Here is a 21,884-nt window from a genome sequence, read left to right on the forward strand (position 1 = left end):
GGCACCCTTTATCCTTGTCTTTTTCATGCATGTGTATTTCATCTTCAATAAAACATTTAGTTGTTCAAAGGCAAGGCCATAGAGTTGAGGCCCCGTATGCTAACGGCCCGGTGTTATTTAATAATTTAGCTTCCCAGGGTCCTCTCCTGGGAATAATAGGGGAGACTAATTAACTTTTGGCAAGCTGCAGTCCATGGGGTAGCAAAGGGTCGGACACGACTGAGCAACTGAACTAAACTAACTTTAGCAGTTGGAAGAGCAATGGCCAAACCTTTCGTGATTTTTGATATCTACCAGGCCAGGAGAAACTTTCAGTAGCAGACATTCAGCCATGGAAATCTCATTTATTGTCCCAAATTATCACTGATGTCGACTAAAAAAAGATGTACAACTTGAGAGTCATGAGTTAAGTTTAATTTGGGGCAACACAAGGACTGCAGCCTGGGAGGCAACACCTCAGCTCTGAGAGACTGCTCCAAAGGGCAGTGGGGGAAAGTCAATATATAAAGTTCTGGTGAAAGGGGAGCTCAATGCCATGGAGCAGTCATTTTAAAGAGACACATGTACCCCAATGTTCATCGCAGCACTGTTTATAATAGCCAGGACATGGAAGCAACCTAGATGTCCATCAGCAGACAAATGGATAAGAAAGCTGTGGTACATATACACAATGGAATATTACTCAGCCATTAAAAAGAATACATTTGAATCAGTTCTAATGAGGTGGATGAAACTGGAGTCTATTATACAGAGTGAAGTAAGCCAGAAAGAAAAACACCAATACAGTATGCTAACGCATATATATATATATGGGATTTAGAAAGATGGTAACGATGACCCTATGCAAGACAGCAAAAGACACACAGACGCAAAGAACAGACTTTTGGACTCTGTGGGAGAAGGTGAGGGTGGGATCATTTGAGAGAATAGCACTGAAACATGTATATTATCATATGTGAAATAGATCGCCAGCCCAGGTTTGATGCATGATACGGGGTGCTCGGGGCTGGTGCACTGGGGTGACCCAGAGGGATGGGGTGGGGAGGGAGGTGGGAGCAGGGTTCAGGATGGGGAACACATGTACACCCGTGGCGGATTCATGTCAATGTATGGCAAAACCAATACAATATTGTAAAGTAATTAGCGTCCAATTAAAATAAGTAAATTTAAAAATACATAAATTGCAAAACTAATGAAAAATGCATAATTTGGTAAGTTTTGACACTCCCCCATCACAATAAAGATAATGAATATACCCATCACCCCTTAAAAAAAAAAAAACAAAAACAAGCAAAAAGGTATTTGTTAGTCATGAGGATCTGATGTCACCATGAAGGGATTTAGTGCTTCTCTAGCTATGAGGAGATGCAAGGACTGAGATCATAAAATCTGTTCCTAAAAACATCCAACTATCCAAAGCCCTGTCCCACCAGATTCCCTGGAGGACAGAGAGCCTCACTCCACCCTGGACACCCTCAGGGGTTGCTGAAGGTCAACATTTCCAGCAGCATGGGGTTCAATCTCCCTAGAGGCAGGTGGCAAATGCCTTTGCTGTTCAGTAGTCAGCAGGGCTCTCTGATAGTTTATAGTTGACACTGACTCAAGCCAAAGTCTGAGCAAGGGCAGAGGTGTCCTGACACTGGATCCCAGGGCCAAAATGGGGTCTTGAGGGGATGTCTGCTCCCCCTGCCCGAGCTCTAGGGTTCTATTTTTAGGTCTCTGCCCTTTATTCTTTAATCCAGCCTTCCGGAAAACCATCACCGATGACAACGCCACCTCGAGTTTCCGTCCCACCCTTCCTGCACAGGGCGTTAACAGTCCCTTTTAACAACGCCCAGCCCGGGGGAACCAGCTGTTTCCCGCAAGCCGCAGCGGCTTCCGGGTAGGTCCGCAAGAGGGCGGAGCTAGAGGCAGTCGGGGGCGGAGCTAGAGGCCGTCCGGGTCCCCGCGGGACGCGCAGCACTTCCCGCGCATGGGCGGGGGAAGACCACGCCCCTCCCTGCAGGCCTGTGGGAGGGGGCCGCCGGCCCATCCGCCCCGCCCGCTTCTCCCGTGTCACTTCCGCCCTGGGCGCGCCCGGGGGCTCCGGCCGCCCGCGCAGCTGCTGTGTCCGAGTCTTGTATCGCTGGGAACTGGACTCAGCGAGGTCTCTGCGGAGCTGTCTCGGGTGTCCCGCTGGTCTCCCCGAAAATGAGGGCGTCTTGCGCAGCGCGCAAGGCGCCGCCCCGCCGCCCCGAAAGACTGGCTTCTTCTGGGCGCTTCGTCGGGGTGCATCTTCTGGCGCTGTTCCTCCTGCTGCCCACGTCCTCCGGTAGCGTGTGCGCCCTGTCGGGGGAGGGGGACCAGAGCGGGCCCGGGGGGCGCGGGGGCGGACCGGCTGGACGCTGCTGGGAGCCTTCGTGGCTCGGGCCGCAGGCGCGGGGCCGGGCCCCCCCCGCGATCGTCAGGGGTGGGGTGGAAGGTGTGCCGGGGAGTGGGCACCACGGAGACGGCTTTCCTGGGTGGTGTGGCTGGGGGGTTTACCTGGGGCCGGGTTGGAACCCCCGCCGAAGCTTCCAGAGTGGTTCCGGGACTGATGCAGTCGGTAAGGCGAGAGCCGACCTGCAGGGTGGTGACGGTGTCCGGGGTTGTTGCTAGGCTGCTGCTGTTTCTCTGGGGAGAGTTTGCCCTGTGTTTTTTTTCCGGGGGGAGGGGGGTGCCTCGTGACCCGCGGGGCCTTTCTAGGATTAGGGTAGCCCGGGCCAGGTGTGCCCAGGTGTGTGCTTTGAAAAAGTGGCCAGTCCAGCTGGGCCGAATGCGCAACAGGAAAGCTTCCTGCCTTTAAAGCGGGGGCCTGCGGAGCCCATGTGGTGCTCGTTGTCTCTGCTGAGAGCAGGCCCTGGATAGGGTTAGAAGGTTTTAGAGGGGAAAAGGGCGCTTTTTGTAATTCAGGTTAACAGGCAACTTGGTACCCAGTATATATAAGTAGCAAGGAAAGAGAGCTTTTTCAGGCATGAGGGAGCTAAGAGAATGATCAGTAGCTCCAGATGGTACAGGAGGTTAACGCGAATTACTGAGGGACAGAGGATGAGGCTGAATTTACCTAGAAGGAGGCTGGCTATTTGGTTGAACCTGGTAGATGGTTTTTTTTTTTAAGGTCTAGAAATGAGTAGAATGTGAGAAATAAAATGGATAGGTATAGATGTTAAAGCCTCCTTTTTGAGGAAGCAAAGGAACGGTTAAAAATAGGTTGTGTAGACAGAGAAAAGGGAAAGAGTCTTCAGGTTTAACTGAAGTTCTAGTTTTGATCAGAGGCTGTGATTATCCAAAGGTGCCACCTGGGCACGGATGTGGGCCTGTGCTTGACTCAGTTACTTTTATGACTTTGGCAAGCAAGTAGGGAGTGCTTGCACAACTTTTGTAAGTGTACGGAGGTGGGCAGTTCTCTTGATCCATAGTAGAGACTGATTTCACCTTTCTGAAACTCGTCTGGAAAACTGGAGCATTTTCTGAATGCAGCCTGTTGAATTATATAATGGCACCTGTTAAAGTATTGCATTGTGTGTGGTACTCAGCGTTGTCCAGCTCTTTTGGACTGTAACTCATCAGGCAAAGTATAGCATTGCAGCCTGGTAATGTTCATATTGTAAATTCTCTAGGAAAAACTGAGTCAAGATACTATTTTTTGATGCTGCAGTGTTTGTAAATCTTTATAGGAAAAAGAATTCAGTATTCTGAGAAAGAGAGGAAATCTGATTATAAAACAAATATGATATTGAACTCAGTCATTATAGTGTATGAAGATTATAATCCACTGATTGCCAAAGCAGACGTTCTAAACTGTGTATTGTTGAAAGCGTTGTTTTCATGATACATGTTATGGGAAGAGATACTTGAAGTTAGTTGAATGGATTAAAAAAACCAATTGACAAATGTTTTTTCATAAACAGCACTGTATGTGAGAGTCATATCAGATATTTCTCCCTTCTTTTTATGCTTTCAAGATAGTTACTGAAATTGAATGCATAAAGCAAAGAGCGCATATATAATTTAATCTTATGCATGGTCACTTGAGTTCTTTCTTGGTGCTTCCAGGATATTCTTGAATGATGATATGTGTTTTTATCTAAAACAGAATTATGTAACATTTCTAGCCCATATTCTTTTCTGTTATAAAAAATAGAATGTGTGCCTCAGAGTATTCAGTAAATTTTATGTTAATACCTGTGACTTTGATTTTGGTTTGTTATGGGCAGTTAATTGAGGAAAATTCATGTATCATGATCAGCAAAGTAGAAATGTTGAAAACATTTGATAAATGTTGAAACAATTAACTTGACATAATATAAGACGTGTTATAAGTGAAATGTTGGACGAGTATTGAGAAGTTTAGAATCTAGAATGTGATGGGAAAGAAGGGTGATATTTCACTTGTTTAGAGTTCTCTCAGTCTGAAGTAAGACCTAGATCCAGGAAGTAAGTAAGTAAATGTTCCTCAGGGATCAAAATAGGTCTGTCTCTGTTTTCCTTTTAAGCGAGGCCTTTGCATTCCTTTAGCCCTTTAGGACTTGATGTGTCTCCATCACATTATTTTATATAACTTTTCTAACAGGTCTGTTAGGTTGTCAAGTGCTCAGGTACTTAAAAGGAAGAGGACTTGCTGAATAGAAATGACATTATTCTAGGGAGAAAAAATTTTCCCCCAACATTCCCCGCAAAAACCCCAGAAGTAAAAAACTCTAAAAGCGTATCAGGATAGTAGCTTTATGTCAGGATATATTGGATGAACAACCCAGCTACCTTAGGGAGCTTCTGAGGAATTGATCTGTGAAGGAAAATGAAATTATATTTAATATCCAAGAAAGCAAGTTTTTTTCATGTAATACTATCCAAATATTATATTTTGATATTTACACGGTGTCTATATATATCACTTAAAAAATGTTCAATTCACTAATAGAAAACAAATGAAGTATTTTGAAATACTTTGGTCCCTATTTATTTTGATTTATTAATCCCTCAATGTGTATTTTATATTAACCTCTTACCACAGCATGTCTTAAGTTACAACTGAGTATACAGTTTAGTAGAAAAAGAAGACATATGATTCCTGCCCTCTGGGCCCTTGTCTTGTTAGAGAAAACAGCCTAATATGTTTGTGTTTCAAACTCTGGAATAATAATCTGAGCATAGTACTATAGGAGACTTCTTAGAAGAGAGGTGAGTTTTGAAATGATGAGTTTAAAAAGAACTGGAGAAGGATATGGACCTATAAACACATTTACATTTCAGAACCAAGCACATTGATGCTGTCTCTTCCATTTCCTGCTGAATTAAAATTCATCTTATTCTCCAACAGGCCAGAAGCTCAGAGGTTGTTATTTAAAGTAAGCAAGGCACATATAAAATCCTGCTAAGAACTTTTCCATTTGTTCTGTACTACCTATCTGTTGCCAGGCCACAGTCCCTGTCTGGTGAATAAGATAAAATGATTTATTTTTATGCTCTTATTCTCTCTATTCCTAGATGCCTGTGGTGACCCACCAGAGTTTGTCACTATGAAGCGCAAGGGTGCCATTGGATCCAGTTATAAACCTGGGGATGAAGTACTGTATGAATGTCGTCTGGGTTTCCAGCAAATAACTCCTGGTCAAGTCCTCTCTGTTATTTGTCAGAATGATAATACATGGTCGTCTCTCCAGGAGGGCTGTAAAAGTAAGTAAACAATTTTTTTTTAATTCAAAAAACTTTTTATTGCTGTAGAGATTTTCACACATTTTAGAGTATTTTACTACTGAAATGATCATCTTCTCATGTGAATGTAGGTTTTTAGATAGCCATGCATTCAGGCTTTGAAAAATCTCCAGGGACTCGTTTTCGTCACAATTGGTTGCCTGGGTAATTATGAATTTTATGTGGCATTATAATAGTTAAAACAAGAAAATAATAATAAAAGTAATAATATTCCCATGAGTTTAAACAAGCCATATAGAATTTTGAATTTGATTCAGATCTATTTTGAAATGGGTGTAAAACAAGTTTGATCTTTTGCTTTTAGGAAGACGGTGTCCTTCCCTAGGTGATCCCATAAATGGCCAAGTTGTCTTTGTAAATGGAAGTACTGAGTTTGGTTCCCAGGCTCACTATGTTTGTAATAAGGGGTAAGTAGGCTGCTCCTTAGAGAAAATAAGGTTATGTGTGACTAAGTCCATTTTCATTTTGCCTCTCTTCTTAAGCATTGCCATACAGTTGATTTCATTTTGCTTTATATATGTAAGTCATACAGTAGTCAAATAACCCTGGGCTTTTTATGAAGATTGAAAAGATGAGTAACTAATAGAAATTTAAATTGAAGGAAAGTGAAATGGTATAAAATTTAGCATATGTATTAATAAACCTATCATAAACATTGGAAAATCATGGTGACTGTTGCCTTGACAACACGGTGCACTCTATTTGTCAATAAAATGTCCAATTCTGAGATTCGAAATAGGGTTTATAGAACTGAGAAGTGGATTAGCCAACTATAGTTGTTCTTATATCGAAGTAATCTGTAAGATGTTACTAGACCAAAGTTGACCTGGCTAGCTTAGACAGTAATCTTCATCAGAATCTTTTAGTTGGAAAACTTATTGTTGAAACTGCTACAAAGGAGTGAAGCATCTCAAAGAGGTACTGAGTATTTAATAACAGCCTTTGTTCTGCAGGGCTCTCTTAATAGTATATATTAAGGATACTGAGCATTTTTTAAAACTGTGGATTTAAAAGATAAATGTGATATCTCTGGAAATGCAACTGGTTTTTTATTACTGTCTATGTATCCTGGTACTTTACTGAGTTTATTAGGTCCCACATTTTTGTATTTATGTTTATGTGTGCATGCATAATCTTTAGGGTTTTCTATGTAGTAGAAATATATATATATTTCCTTGCTTAATTGCTCTAGCTAGAATTTCCAGTACCATGTTGAATAAAAGTGGTAAAACTAGTTGTCCATGCCTGTTCTGATCAAATTTTGTCAAGTTTTTTTTCTGCCTCAGTTGAGGTGATCATGTGCTTTTTTTCTGTCATTCTTTTGATACAGCTTATTACAATGATTGATTTTTTAATGTGTTGAGCCATCTCTTGCATTCTTGGGATAACTCTCACTTGCTTATGATGTTTAATCCTTTTAAAATGCTGTTGAGTTGTTTAGTAGTATTGTGTTGAGGTTGCTTGCATTGGTGTTTTTAAAGGCTGTTGATCTAACTTTCATTGTGTCTTTTTCAAATTTTGCTATCATGGTAATGTTCATCTCATAGAATGAGCTCAGACTTCCCTTCTCTTTAGCTTTTTGGAAAAGTTTGGGAAAGATTGGTGTTACTTCTTTAAATGTATGGTAGATTCACCAGTGAAACCATTAGATCCAGAATTGTTTTTTAATTGAGAGATTTTTCGTTACTGAGTCTGTCTGCTTACTGCTGCTGCTGCTGCTGAGTCGCTTCCGTCGTGTCCGACTCTGTGCGACCCCATAGACGGCAGCCCACTGGGCTCCTCTGTCCCTGGGATTCTCCAGGCAAGAACACTGGAGTGGGCTGCCACTTCCTTCTCCAATGCATGCATGCGTGCTAAGTCGCTTCAGTCGTGTCTGACTCTGTGCGACCCCATGGACAGCAGCCCCCCAGGCTGCTCTGTCCACGGGATTCTCCAGGCAGGAAATACTGGAGTGGGTTGCCATTTCCTTCTCCCGTCTCCTTACTAGTTAAGGTTTATTCAGATTATCTGTTTGGGTGGTTGAGTCCTGGTAGGTTTTGTGTTTCCAGGAGTTTGTCTGTTTTATCTAGTGCATAAAATTGTTCATGGTACTCTTATAGTATTTTTTATTTCTGACTTAGTAATTTGAGTCTAATCACTATTAGTCTATTTAAAGGTTTTTCAACTCTGCAGTCTATTTAAAGGTTTTTCAACTCTTGCATTTTTTGAAGAACCTACTTTTGGTTTCTTTGATTTTTCTCTATTGTTTTGCTCTTTTTTTGTTTGTTTATCTCTGTTCTAATATGGCAACTAAACCATAATAAATCTTTATTATTTACTTCCTTCTGTTAGCCTTGGATTTATTTCTTTTTCTGGTTCTTCACTTGTAAACTTAGTTTGAACTTTCAGAGGTATCATTTCTTAATGTAAACATTTATAGGTGTAAATTTCCCCTTTGGCATTAAATCCCGTAAGTTTTGATATGTTATATTTTAACTTCCATTTGTCAAGGTATGTTTTAATCACTCTGATTTCTGCTTTGAACCATTGGTTGACTTAAAACATACTGTTTAATTTTCACAATTTCATGAATTTTCAGTTTTTCTTTTGGTAATGATTTTTAACTTCTTCCTAGTGTGGTCAAAGAATATACTTTGTATAATATCTACCTTTTAAAATCTATTACTTAAAATTAATTTGTAGCATAAAATAAACAGTATTATTTGTTAAATAATTATTTTTGAATAACATTGTTTCCTTATTTATAGCCTAGCATATGGTCTATCCTGGAAAATATCCCATGTGCTGTTGGAAAGACTGGATAGTCTGTTTTTGTTGGCTAGAATGCTTTGTATATATCTGTGAGGTCAGGTTGTTTTCTTAGTAAGGTCCTCCTTATCTTCTGTGTAGTTGTTCTGTCCATTATTGTGAGTGAGGTATTATAGTCTCCAACTAATATTGGAGAAATGCTTATTATGTAGGAATGTTTATTTGCCCCTTCAGTTCTGTCATTTCTTGCTTCATATGTTTTGATGGCCTCTCATTAGGTGCATAAATGTTTATAACTGTTATATCTTCTTGCAGTATTAAACCCTTGTTAATATAAAATTTCCTTCTTTGTCTCTTGTAACCTTTTTTTTAAATTTAAAGTCTATTTTGTGAGATTTTAGTATAGCTACTCAACTGTGTTTTGGCTACTGATATCTTTTTCCAGCCTTTCATTTTCACTCCATTTATGTCTTCTGTTGTCAAGTGAGTCTCTTATAGACAGGATTTGGTTGGAGCAAGGAGGGACCTATTTCTATTATTGTGCTATTTTCTATATGCTTTATAGCTTTCTTTCCTAGTCCCTCATTTCCTACATTAGTCTTCTTTTTTGTGTAGTTGATTTTTGTAGTGAAATATTTAAATTCCTGTCTCATTTCCTTTTATGTATATCCTATGGCTGTATTGTTACATGGAAATTCCCTGGTAGTCCAGGGGTTCGGAATCTTCACCCCACTGCAGGGGGCACAGGTTCGATCCCTGAGTGGGGAGCTAAGATCCAAGCAGTGAATCCAGTAAGATTCACAGCATGACCAAAACAAAGCAAAACAAAAAAACATTGTATAGTTACAACACTCCAGGTTGAATTTATACCAACTTAAATTTGATAAATTACAATATCAGTCCTTTACTGCCCCATACTTGCCCTTTTTGGTTGTTGATATCATACTGCTGTCTATACAAATAATTGTAATACTAGCTTCTACTTTAATAATCTATTTATTTATTTTGTAATTTAGTCTTTTAAATCACATAGAAAGCAAAATTTGTAGTTGCTAACCACTGTTTCAGTAATGCTAGCTTTTATAATTGCTTTTATATTTACCTTTGCTGAGTTTTTTTTTTTTTAATACATAAGATTTTGAGACCCTTCATTCCCTTTTTAGTACTCCCTTCACATTTCTTCTTGAGTGTATAGTACTCACATACTTCTTAAATTTTTAATTCTGGGAATGTCTTAAATTTTTCCTCATTTTTGATGCTCAGTTTTGCTGGATGGGGGGTTTTGGTTGAGTTTTTTGTTGTTGTTAGTTATATCAATAACTTTCTTCTGGACTCTGAATTTCTAATGACAAAGCTGCTGATAATCTTATTTACGATGCTTGACATACGATGTTTCTCTTGTCTCTTGCAGTATTCAGTATTCTTTGTCTCTGTTTTTTGAAAGTTTGATTATGATGGCTTTGTGCAGGTCTGTTTGTATTCATCTTACTTAGAATTTTGAGCTTTTGACATATTTATATTCCTGTCTTTTATGGAATTTGGGAAGTCCTCAGCTGTTATTTCTATAAGAATTCTCTCTGTCCCTTTTCTGAGAGTCCCGTAGTATATATGCTGGTCTCCTTATTGGTGTCCCGCAGATTCCTTAGGCTTTATCCTCTTTTCTTCAATCTTTTTTCTTTCTCAGAGTCAGTAATTTCTGTTGCCCTATATCAGTTCTACTAATTCTTTCCTCTCAAATACGCCTTCAATTCTTCTAGTGACTTTTTCTTTTCCATTAATGTAATTTGCAACTTACGAATTTACTTTTGGATTCTCTTTAGGTTTTCTGACTCTAATTGATATTTCCACTGGGTTCACATATTGTTCTCTATACTTTCTACATTTCTTCCTTTAGTTCTTTGTCCATCTTAACAACTGTTATTTCTTCCCAGTTTCACTGAGGCTCCAGGTCCACGGGGCCAAGGTAGGGGGCCGCCCTGTGGGGCAGAGATGAGCCAGTGAAAAGGGTGTATTTGACTGGTCTTCTTGGGGCCCAGGTTGTTGGTGTGGCCTCGCTTCTTGTGGCAGGTGACAGCACGGGTGTGCGGGTGAGCGCAGCGCTTGCAGCAGATCGTTTTGTGACAGCAGTACTTGCGGGAAAGCTGGCAGAGGAAAGGTTTGATGATGCCACCCCACGTGTGACGCACCAGGGACAGGGTGCATTCCTTCTGGATGTTATAGTCTGAGAAAGCTTGGCCACTCAGCTACTTTTCTGCAAAAGTCAAACTCTGTTGGTGAGGCAGGATGCCCTGTGTTTTGATTTTGACTTTAACCTTCTTCCTGGTGACACTCGGCTTGACCTCAGGAGTGATGGTCTTGTCCATCAGGGTCTTCACAGAGATCTACATCTGCAGGTCTGCTCTCTGACCGCTTTGTTGACAAAAAGTGGGGTGGCAGAACCGGCACCCACCTAATTTGTCTTTCCATTATATGAGCCATATGTTCTTTTTCTGTTTCTTCGTATGCCATGTGACTTTTTTGTGGAATCAGTATATGAAATCTAACAGTGTGGTAACTCTGAAAAATCAGATTTGGCCCCTCTTTTATTTTGATTTTGTTTTTTGATTATTGTATGGTGTCTCAGTGCTGATTCAGGTCTTTTCTGAGCCTTTCTCTGGGCATGCACAGTCGTTTTCTAATTTTTTTTTCCACATGGCAATTATCCTAGTATTTAATGTACCTGAGATACATTTTTGTATCTCCTAAATACATCTTGTATTTAGGATATTTGGAATATCCTAGTATTTAATGTACCGGAGAAGGCAATGGCAACCCACTCCAGTACTCTTACCTGGAAAATCCCATGGACAGAGGAGCCTGGTAGGCTGCAGTCCACGGGGTCTCGAAGAGTCGGACACAACTGAGCGACTTCACTTTCACTTTTCACTTTCATGCATTGGAGAAGGAAATGGCAACCCACTCCAGTATTCTTGCCTGGAGAATCCCAGGGATGGGGGAGCCTGATGGGCTGCCGTCTATGGGGTCACACAGAGTCAGACATGACTAAAGCGATTTAGCAGCAGCAGTATTTAATGTCCAGCTTCTGCTATTGGCTTCCCTGATAGCTCAGTTGGTAAAAAATTTGCCTGCAATGCAACAGACCCCGGTTTGATTCCTGGGTCAGGAACATCTGCAGGAGAAGGGGTAGGCTACCCACTCCAGGATTCTTGGGCTTCCCTTGTGGCTCAGCTGGTAAAGAATCTGCCTGCAATGCTGGAGACCTGGGTTGGGAAGATCCCCTAGAGAAGGGAAAGGCTACCCACTCCAGTATTTGTGCCTGGAGAATCCCATGGACTGTATACAGTCCACGGGGTCGCAAAGAGTCGGACACGACTGAGCCACTTTCACTCATACTTCTGCTAGTGGGGAAAAAAAAGTGAAAGAGGGAGCAAGCGGTGCTGGATTTCAAATCTCTTGGAAATCGTTTGGCCAGTGTTGAAGGAGCTTGAAAAAGCTGGGGGAGGTGTGACGACAGTGGCTGCCCGTCTCTTTTTTGCACCTCTGGGATCGGAAGCAGCAGTGATAAGAGCATAAATCCCTGCTCCTTGGAGGGGAGGGCAGGCCCTCTTGGCCCGCCCCAGCTCCCGCAGGCCGCGTATAAGCTGCTCCAGCTGTGTGTGAACAGATGGCTGCTGAGGTGGGGGGCGGGAGCTGCCACTGTGCTGAGAGCTCAGACTGACCGGAATTAAGTTAACTTACCTATCCAAGTCTTCTCCTCCGAAGTGCAAGCCATGAAGAGATTCCAGATTTCCAAAACAGTGGAAGTCAGGCAGATTCTATCAGTGAATCTGTTGTCAAGGTGGGGAGACAGATTCCCGTTGCCACCTGTTTTCCCATCATCCCAGAGTCCTTTACTTAACGCGTTATAATCTGGAATCAGTGCACTAACCCTTGGGGAACAATCATCTGGAAGTGGGTACAGGCAGATACACTGGGTATTTTTTAACTTGATCAAGTAAAAATAGTGGGAGACCCAGTGAATAGAAAGAAAGAGGCTGTTAGGTACCAGGAGACTCAAGGAAGTTGTAGCCTTCTTGAGAAACACAATATATAGAGAGGTGTCAAAACAAAATAGTAAATGAAAAGCACCAAATAGATTATTTTCGTGATCTTTACCATGAGAGTCCTGGAGAAGAGTGTAGTATGAATTTAAATGATCAGAGAAGATTTCATTGAGTAGTGTTCCTAAACCATTTTACTACTAGAAAGATACAGGCATACCTTGGAGGTAACCGCAGGTTCACTTCCAGGTCACTGCAGTAAAGCAGATCAACTGAGTGTTTTTACATGTGTTTACACTGTATTATAGTCTGTTAATTGCACAATAGCATCATGTCTGAAAAAATGTACATGTCTTACTTTCAGCATACGATGTTACCAAAAAGTGTTAACCGTAATCTGAGCCCCAGAGAATCATAGTAGTCACAAGAAAGACAGAAATCATAGGTCACCATAAGAGACATAATAATGGTAATAAAGTGAGAATCTGTGAGATTTACCGAAATGTGACACAGAGACATGAAGTGAGCAAGCGCTGTTGGAAACATGAACACAAGTAGATTTTTCGGGGCAGGGTTGCCAGACACCTTCAGTTTGTTGAAAACGCAATAAAGTGAACAGCAGTGAAATGAGGTATGCCTGTATGTTGAATATTACTGCTCTAAAGACTATTAATAAGAACTGAAAGTTAGCTGGTACTCACTGTGCCCGATGCTAACGCACACAGTCCTTAAAACAGTCTCGTGAGGTGTGCACTATACTTTTCATATATGAGGAAACTGAACAAGAGCACTTTAATGGACTTTCCCAAGCCCAGGTAACAAGTCGATCTTGGGGCTGGAACTTGAATCCAGGCAGGCATCTGTGCATGTGCCGCTGGAGCAGGTTATAAGTAGCCTGCGGGCGCTGGGGTGGGCAAAATCCAAGCTCTAGGGCCTTCTCTCTGTTAGTTCTTACGGAGCAGAAAGGTGTGAGCAAAAGCGTAGACGTGAATGTGTGATGCATTTGTCAGATATGGCAAAGATGCCAGGCAGCATGACAGAGTAATTCAGACATTTTGCTGTGGGCCAATGTGTATTCATTCAGATGCAGAAACTTTTATTTGATTAAGTTGCAGATTAAGTAAGCATTTCCATTATACTTTGTTTAAGGAACTTCTCTCTCCAATTACTCTAGTGCAGAAAAACAGCCATGTAAAATTGTTTTCATTATTATTTTCACCTTGTAACTACTAAAGAATATAGTAACTTTTCTTTTCTCATTTAGTTACTACTTAGCTGGGCCAAGTATTTCTTATTGTGAGCTTTCTGCAGATGGTGTGAACTGGAGTGATAATCCTCCAACATGTGAAAGTAAGTATGTTGTCAGAATGTAGAGCAGCAATTCTCAAACTTTTGGCCTCAGGACTCCTTTATACTTTCAGACTAACATAGACACCAGTGAGCTTTTGTTTATATGGGTATGTCTAGTGTCATAACAATGTGTATAGACATAATCCATATAATCTTATGAGTTATGCTAAGTCAATTCTATTATATTGAATTAATCCTGAAAAGTTTTCAAAACAATTATTTATTAATTCATTTTCAAGAAGAATAAATGTGTACCTATTAGTATATAACACATATTTAATGAAAAAATAAAAACATTCTAGCTAATGGTTTTGTTTTACATTTTTGCAAATTTCTTCAATGTTTGGCTTTAAGGAAAGCATCAGGATTTAGTCACTTGAAAAATCACACAATTTATAGACTCTGGAAAATTTCACAATACACTTGTAAGGATGAAAGTGAAAATGACAGTAATAATTAGTATTAATGTGAAGAACTGACTTAGCAAACAGATACATTTACAAATTATGAAGCATTTCTCAACTAGCACTGAGTTCTGTTTTTAATCATGATCATATTATATCTTTAAATTGTCAGCATCACTTATGATGAGAACAAAACTTAGTTTGGCCTTACAGGTAAATATATGTATCTCATGTAGGTATTTCATGATTTTAAGAAAATGAGTTTTATTCTAGAAATTCATTTGTAGATTAATAGCTTGAGTTTAGGATAATATATTTTCTCATAAAAAGCTCCTTCTAAATGGATAGTGGATTCACAACTAGCATATAGCAATCATATGGTAATGAATTTATTGAAGGCAATTCACAGGACTTTACTAATGCTGTTTAATCCTTTACGCTTCCCTTTAGACTTTCATGTTCTCTTTTTTTTTCTTTTTAAGGGATTAAGTGTAAACCACCTGAAGCAATTCAAAATGGAAAATACACCAATAGCGACAAGGACACATTTGAATACAATGAAGTAGTAACTTATAGTTGTAATCCTTCAGATGGACCAGATGAATATTCACTTATTGGAGAGAGCAGGCTTACTTGTATTGGAAATGATGAATGGAGTAGTCAACCTCCTCAGTGTAAAGGTAATAATATTTCTATTTATTTCCTTCTTAATTTGTAAATACTGTAGAAACTTTGTAAATAGTTTTACCTATAAGTAAAAACAGTCGTATGTGCTTGAGTCTTCTGTTAAGTTGGTTTCTAGTTTGATTTAATATCAGTCAAACCAAATAAAAACTACTTCTCGTTGTAGAGTTTCCAACCTCTCACCTGGCAGGTTCTTGGCATTCCAGTTGATACATTGCAAACTACTATGTATTTGCATGCGTTAAGACTGTTTCCATGAAAGCATCAAAAATTCAACACGCTTTTTCTTAACTGTTGTCTCGTATTACAAGAAGTATGACAGTGTGGCTGCAGGAAATGGTAGTGTAAATTGTAAGAGATGTAAACTGTCTCATAGATATGATTGATAAATGCTTGGGGAAATCTTTTTTAAAAAGAATATTTAAGGTGTTAAAGCATGATCAAAAAGCAGGGAGACACTGGAGGGATTTTTACTCTTGAAAGAAAGGATCCACTGAATAATACCAAAATATTTCTCAAGTGAAGAGGGACCATTCTTATTACCATATTCTAGGCAATAAGAAAATTTTTACAAATCTTGAAGAATTGAAATCATTTGGAGTACATTATCTGATCAACAATGGGGTGAATGTATAAATCAAAACATAATCTAGAATATCCCCAAATATTTGAAAATTATGCAAGACACTTACAATTAATAAATCAAAGACAAAATAACAAAGGAAATTAGAATTTCTTTAAACATAGTGAAAATAAGACACAAAATATCAGAACTTGTTGGATACAACAGAAACATTGCTTTGAAGGATAGTTAAAGTATGAAGTACTTATATTAGAAAATGAGAAAAGTCTCAAATCAGTAACCTAAACTTCCACCATAAGAAACTGAAAAAGAGCAAATAAACCAAAACTAGCAAATAATGAAGACAGAGAAAAAAGCAATGAAATTGAAAAGAGAATATAGAGACAGTCAAGAAATCAACACCTGCTTCTTGTAGAAGATCAGTATGCAGTTTGACAGAAAACAGAAGATACAGATTACTGTATCGTATTAGTATCAAAAGTGAAAGAGATGTCACGAAATATACTGTAGACATTTAAATGACAATAAAGGAATAAAACAAACAGCTTTAAACATAACAGCTTAAACCTTTCTCTCATGCAGATTTTGTCTTTTGTTATTATGGTATATCACATTGACTGACTTGCTTATGTTGAATCATCTTTGTGCAGAAGGAAATTTTGTCAAATGAGTCAAATGTCCATTCATGATAAAAACTCACCAAGTTGAGTATAGCAGGAGCATATCTCAACATAATAAAGGTCATTTACAACAAGCCCACAGACAACGTAATACTCAAAGGTGAAAAGCTGAAAGCCTTCCTGAAATTCAGGAGCAAGACAAGGATGTCCACTCTCACCATTTCTGTTCAACATAGTATTGGAAGTCCTATAGTTCACAGCAGTCAGAAAAGAAAAAGAAATAAATTTATCCAAAATAGGAAGGAATAAGTAAAACTGTCACTATTTACAGATGACATCATACTCTACATAGAGAAAGCTAAAGTCTTTATAAGAGCTCTAGTTCAGTTGCTCAGTCGTGTCCAACTCTTTGTGATCCCATGGACCGCAGCATGCCAAGCTTCCCTGTCCATCACCATCTCCTGGAGCTTGCTCAAGCTCATGTCCATCAAGTCGGTGATGCCTTCCAACCGTCTTATCCTCTGTTGTCCCCTTCTCCTCCTGCCTTCAGCCTTTCCCAGCAGCAGAGTCTTTTCTAGTGAATCAGTTCTTTGCATCAGGTGGCCAAAGTATAGAGTTTCAGCTTCAGCACCAGTCCTTCCAATGAATATTCAGGACTAATTTCCTTCAGGATTGATCTTGATCTTCTTGCAGTCCACGGGATTTTCAAGTCTTCTCCAACACCACAGTTCAAAAGCATCAATTCTTTGGTGCTCAGCTTACTTTATAGTCCAACTCTCACATCCATACATGACTACTGGAAAAACCATAACTTTGACTAGATGGACCTTTGTCAGCAATAATGTCTCTGCTTTTACATACGCTGTCTAGGTTGGTCATAAAAGCTACTGGAAGAACTTAATATATGAATTCAGCAAGGTAGGAGGATACAAGATGAACATGGAGAAATCTGTTGTGTTTCTTTACCCAAATAATGAAATGTCAGACTAAGTTTAAAAAAAAAAAAATTCTATTTAAAATTGTATCCAAAATAAATAAAAAGCACCTAAAATTGACTTAACCAAGGAAGTGGAAGACCTGTATACTGAAAACTATAAATATCAGTAAAGGAATCTGAACAATTTTTAAAGAAATGGGGAAATATCCTGTGCTCTTGGATCTTGGATTGGAAGAATTAATATTGCTGAAATGACCATATTACCCAAAGCAATCTACAGATTTAATACAATGGTTCTCAAAATACCTATGACATTTTTCATAGAACTAGAACAGATAATCCTAAAATTTATATGGAAAAGACCCAGGATTGCCAAAGCAATCCTGAGAAAAAGAACAAAGCCCTAGGTATATCTTTTCCTTAATTTCAGGTTGTACTGCAAAGCTATGGTAATCAAATCAGTGTGATACTTGGCACAAAAACACACACACAGATCAATGACCAGAATGGAGAACCCAGAAATAAATCTATACACCTATGATCAATTAACCTATGACAAAGAAGGCAAGAATATACAATGGGGAAAAGACAGTCTCTTCAACAAGTGGTGCTTCAGAAGCTGGACAACTACATGTAATACAGTGAAGTTAGATAGAACCATATACACAAATAAATTGCACATACAGAACAAACTCAAATGGTGTAACAACCTAAATGTAAGACATGACACCATAAAACACTGACAGAATTATAGCAATATTTTCTTCAAGTCAGTTCGCCAAGGCAGAAAAAAAAAAAGGGAAAAATAAATGGCACATAATCAAATTTAAAAGCTTTAACATAACATGGGAAACCATAAACAAAACCAGAAGACAACCTATGGAATGAGAGAACATATTTGCAAATGATGCAAATGACAAGAGGTTAATATCCAGAATACACAAACACCTCATGTAAGTCAATATTGAAAAAACAAACAACATAATTAAAAAATGGGCACACCTGAATCAGCATTTCTCCAAGAGACATACAGGTGGCCTACATGTACATGAAAAGATGCTCAACATCATAAATTATTAGAGAAATGCAATCAAAAACACAGGTGAGAGTGTCAAAAACACACTCTTAAGAGTGCCTATTATCAAAAAGTCTATAAATAATAAATGTTATGGGGAGTGTGGAGAAAAGGGAACCCTCCTAAACTGTTGGCGGGAATGTAAAGTGGTACAACTAGTAAAGAAAGCAGTCTGGAGGTTCCTTAAAAACCTAAAGATAGAACTATGATCTGCAGACCCACTCCTGGGTATACATGTGAAAAAACTGGTCTCTAATCCAAAAAGGTACATTTACTCCAGTGTTCATAGCATCACTGTTTACACAATAGCCAAGACAGAAATAACTCAAGTGCCCATTAGCAGGTGATTGGATTAAAATGTTTTCTGTTTTTGTGTGTCCTATATTGGCATATTACTTGGTTTTTTAAAAAGAATAAAATACTTACATTTCAGCAACATGGATGGACTTAGAGATTATCATACTTAGTGAAATAAATGAGACCAAAAAATTATTATATGATATTACTTGAATGTGGAATCAAAAAAATTATACAAATGATTCTACATATAAAACAGAAACAGACTCAGATGTAGAAGACAGACTTATAGTTACCAGTGGGAAGAGGGAAGGGGGCAGCAAATTAGAAGCATGGGATGATTGACAGATACAAGCTGCTATACCTGAAATAAATAAGCAACAAGTATTTAGCAACATGGATGGATTTAGTGAATATTGTGCTTAGAGAATTAAGTCAGACACAGACAGACAAATACTATATGATATCACTTGATTGTGGAATAAAAAAGAAATTACGAATGATACTACATACAAAACAAAAACAGATGAAGTAGATAAATTTATAGTTAACCAAAGGGATTAGGTAGGGACAACAAATCAGGAGCATAGGATTAACAGATGCAAACTACTACACCTAAAATAAGCATCTAGTATTTTACCGTATAGTGCAGGAAATTACCTGGAGTTTCGCTGGTGGCGCAGTGGTAAAGAGTCCATCCGCCAGTGCTGGAGACACCGGAGACGGGGGTGGCAAGATCCCCGAAGGAGGAAATGGCAGCCTTCTCCAGTTTGCTTGTCTGGAATAATCCCATGGGGAAAGGACACTGGTGGGCTCCAGTCCATGGGGTCACAAAGAGTCAGACACGACTGAGCAACTGAGCATGCACCCACAGGGAATTATATCCAATATCTGTAGTAAAATCTGTAATAATAATATATGGAATATAATCTGGGGGAAAAAAAACAAGCAAACAGAAAACAAATCACTATGCCATACACCTGAAACTAACACAATATAGCAGATCAACTGTATTCAATAAATATTTTTCCAAAACCTCATGAAGTGTAGTGCAGGCCCCATGTCCTTGCTAGGGTATTATCATACCAAACATTTAAGGAATAAATAGTAGCAGCCCTATACAAAGTCTTCAAGAAAATTAAAGAGATGGGAGTACTTCTTATTTCATGAGAACAGTGTTGCTCTGATACCAAAACCAGACAGAAGCACTGCAAGAAAAGTGTTATACAGTATACAAAGTGGGCATAGAACTAAAACTTTTAAACAAAATATTAGTAAATCAAATCCTTTTAAAAAAAACAAGAGTACATCATAATCAAGTGAAATTTATTCTATGAATGCATGAATGATTCACATTTAAAAATCAGTGCAGTTTACCATATGAAGAAACTGAAGGAAAGAAAAAAAAATGACCACCTTAATAGATGCAGAGAAAAAAGTACATATGACAAAATTCATTATCTTTTCATTATAAAGCTCAGCAAATGAGGAATATAAGGGAACTGCCTGAAGCTGACAAAAGGCACCTATAAAAATTCCCCAGTTAATACTATAATAGTAAAAGAGTGGTTATGTTTATCTAAGATAGGAACAAGACAAAAATGTCTTATGTTAGAACTCTACTCAGCCTTGTATTGGAGTTCTTAGATAGTAGAACAAGCCATACATATTGAAGAGTAAGAAATAAAATAGACTTTATTCACTTACAACAGGATTGTTTTGTAGAAAACCTGAAAGACTGAAGTTTTAGCAGGATCAGCATGCAAATATCAACTGTACATCTATATACTAGTAAAAAACCAGTAGAAATTGAAATTTTTCAAGTACTATTTACACCAACTTGAAAACCCAAAATACTGGTGTGTAAATCTAACAACAATGTGAAATATTTAAATGGTAAAAATAAATCTAAGAAATCAAACAAAAGTCGAATAAATAGAGAAAATTCAGTGATTATGGGTTAGAAAATACAATATAATAAAGATGTCAATCCTCTATGATTGATCTATAAATTCAGCACAATCCCATGAAATCCCAGCAGAACTTGACAAAAAGATTGTAAAATTTATTTAGAAAAATAAAAGCTAGAAATGTCAGTAGAAATTTGGAAGAAAAAAAAAAGTCATCTCATTCTACCTGTTGTCAAGACTTCTGATAAACACTACTATGAGGACTATAATCAAGACAGTGTGGTATTGGTGAAAGGACAGCCATGCAGAGCGTGGAACAGGAAAATACAACGTTTGGGGGAAAAAACCCTCAACACTGTGTTAGCACCATTTGCAAATATCTACTCACAGTGAACCAAAACTTAAATGTGAAATCTAAAACCAAAAGATTTTTGCTTTAGCAGTAGAAAATATTTGAGCCTTAGTTAAAGATTTTTTAAATACAGCTCTAAAACCATGATTCTTTAAAGAAGAAATGTTAATATACTGGGTTTATTAAAATTTGAAATTTCTACTTCCAATACACTATTAAAAGAAGGAATAAAATGAGTCATAAACTGGTAGGAAACATTTGCAAAGCACACATCGGCTAATGGACGTGAATCTACAATATATAAATAACTCTCAAAACACGGAGAACAACCCAGGTTTTTAAAATGGGTAACATGAATAGACCTATTGCACCAAAGATGTGTGGATCCAAGAATACATGGAAAGTTGCTCAGTTCATAGTAAACTACAGAATGGAATTTAAAACTACAATGAGATGTCAGTAAACAGCTATTAGAATAGCTGAACAAAAAACCCAAAAACTAAAGACTAACAATATGATTAATAGGCAAGAATATAAGCACTAGGAATGCTTAATACATTGCTGGTAAGAATACAGAGTGACATGAATATTTTGGAAGACAGTTAGGCAATCCCTTATAAGGTTAAATATACACTTAACATACACCTCAGCAATGTAAGTAAAAAGATGTATGTTTATATAGAAACCTGCATGAGAATATTCAAAGCAGCGTTAGTCATAATCATTCCACACTGGAATTAACTCACGTCCTTCAGCTGGTAATGGACGAACAGCCTAATCTGTATCCATGCAAATGGAATAATACTCTAAATGAGTTCCTGAATCATGCAACAAAAGAATCTCCAATGCATTACGCTAAGTAAAATAGCCATACTCAGAGGCTGTGATTCCATTAGGATATTCTGGGAAAGTAACACTATCAGGCAGGAAGCAGATGAGTGGTGGGCTGGGTGGGGAAGGTGTGAGAACTGGAGGGTTGATACAAAGTGACATGAAGTATTTGGAGATAATGGAATTTTTGTTATTGTGTTGGTAATTACATGATTATTTTGATTGATGAAAACTGATACAGTTGTACACCTTAAGGGTGAGATTTACTGTATGCTCTTTGTATCTACTAAACCTAACTGACAAGGAAATCATTAGGTGCA

General features: G+C 38.4%; 1 protein-coding gene and 1 pseudogene across 9 annotated transcripts in view; one reads left to right on the forward strand and one right to left on the reverse strand.

Annotated features, from left to right (window-relative positions):
- The first annotated feature begins 2,023 nt into the window (after positions 1-2,023).
- Positions 2,024-21,884, forward strand: part of CD46 (CD46 molecule) — a 38,100-nt gene continuing 18,239 nt past the window's right edge. For 4 of the 9 annotated variants that reach the window (XM_043484876.1, XM_043484875.1, XM_043484873.1 and 1 more), the window contains exons 1-5: positions 2,024-2,311; positions 5,506-5,694; positions 6,038-6,140; positions 13,786-13,871; positions 14,758-14,955. In XM_043484876.1, the coding sequence (XP_043340811.1) occupies positions 2,191-2,311; positions 5,506-5,694; positions 6,038-6,140; positions 13,786-13,871; positions 14,758-14,955 (697 nt within the window). In that variant the 5' untranslated portion in view covers positions 2,024-2,190. The remainder of the gene's footprint in view (positions 2,312-5,505; positions 5,695-6,037; positions 6,141-13,785; positions 13,872-14,757; positions 14,956-21,884) is intronic. The other 5 variants (XM_043484872.1, XM_043484878.1, XM_043484874.1 and 2 more) reach the window with 5 other exon arrangements.
- On the reverse strand, positions 10,389-10,868 carry LOC122451881 (annotated as a pseudogene).

The sequence above is a fragment of the Cervus canadensis genome, chromosome 13, assembly GCF_019320065.1.
Source record: "Cervus canadensis isolate Bull #8, Minnesota chromosome 13, ASM1932006v1, whole genome shotgun sequence".
Lineage (NCBI taxonomy): Eukaryota > Metazoa > Chordata > Mammalia > Artiodactyla > Cervidae > Cervus > Cervus canadensis.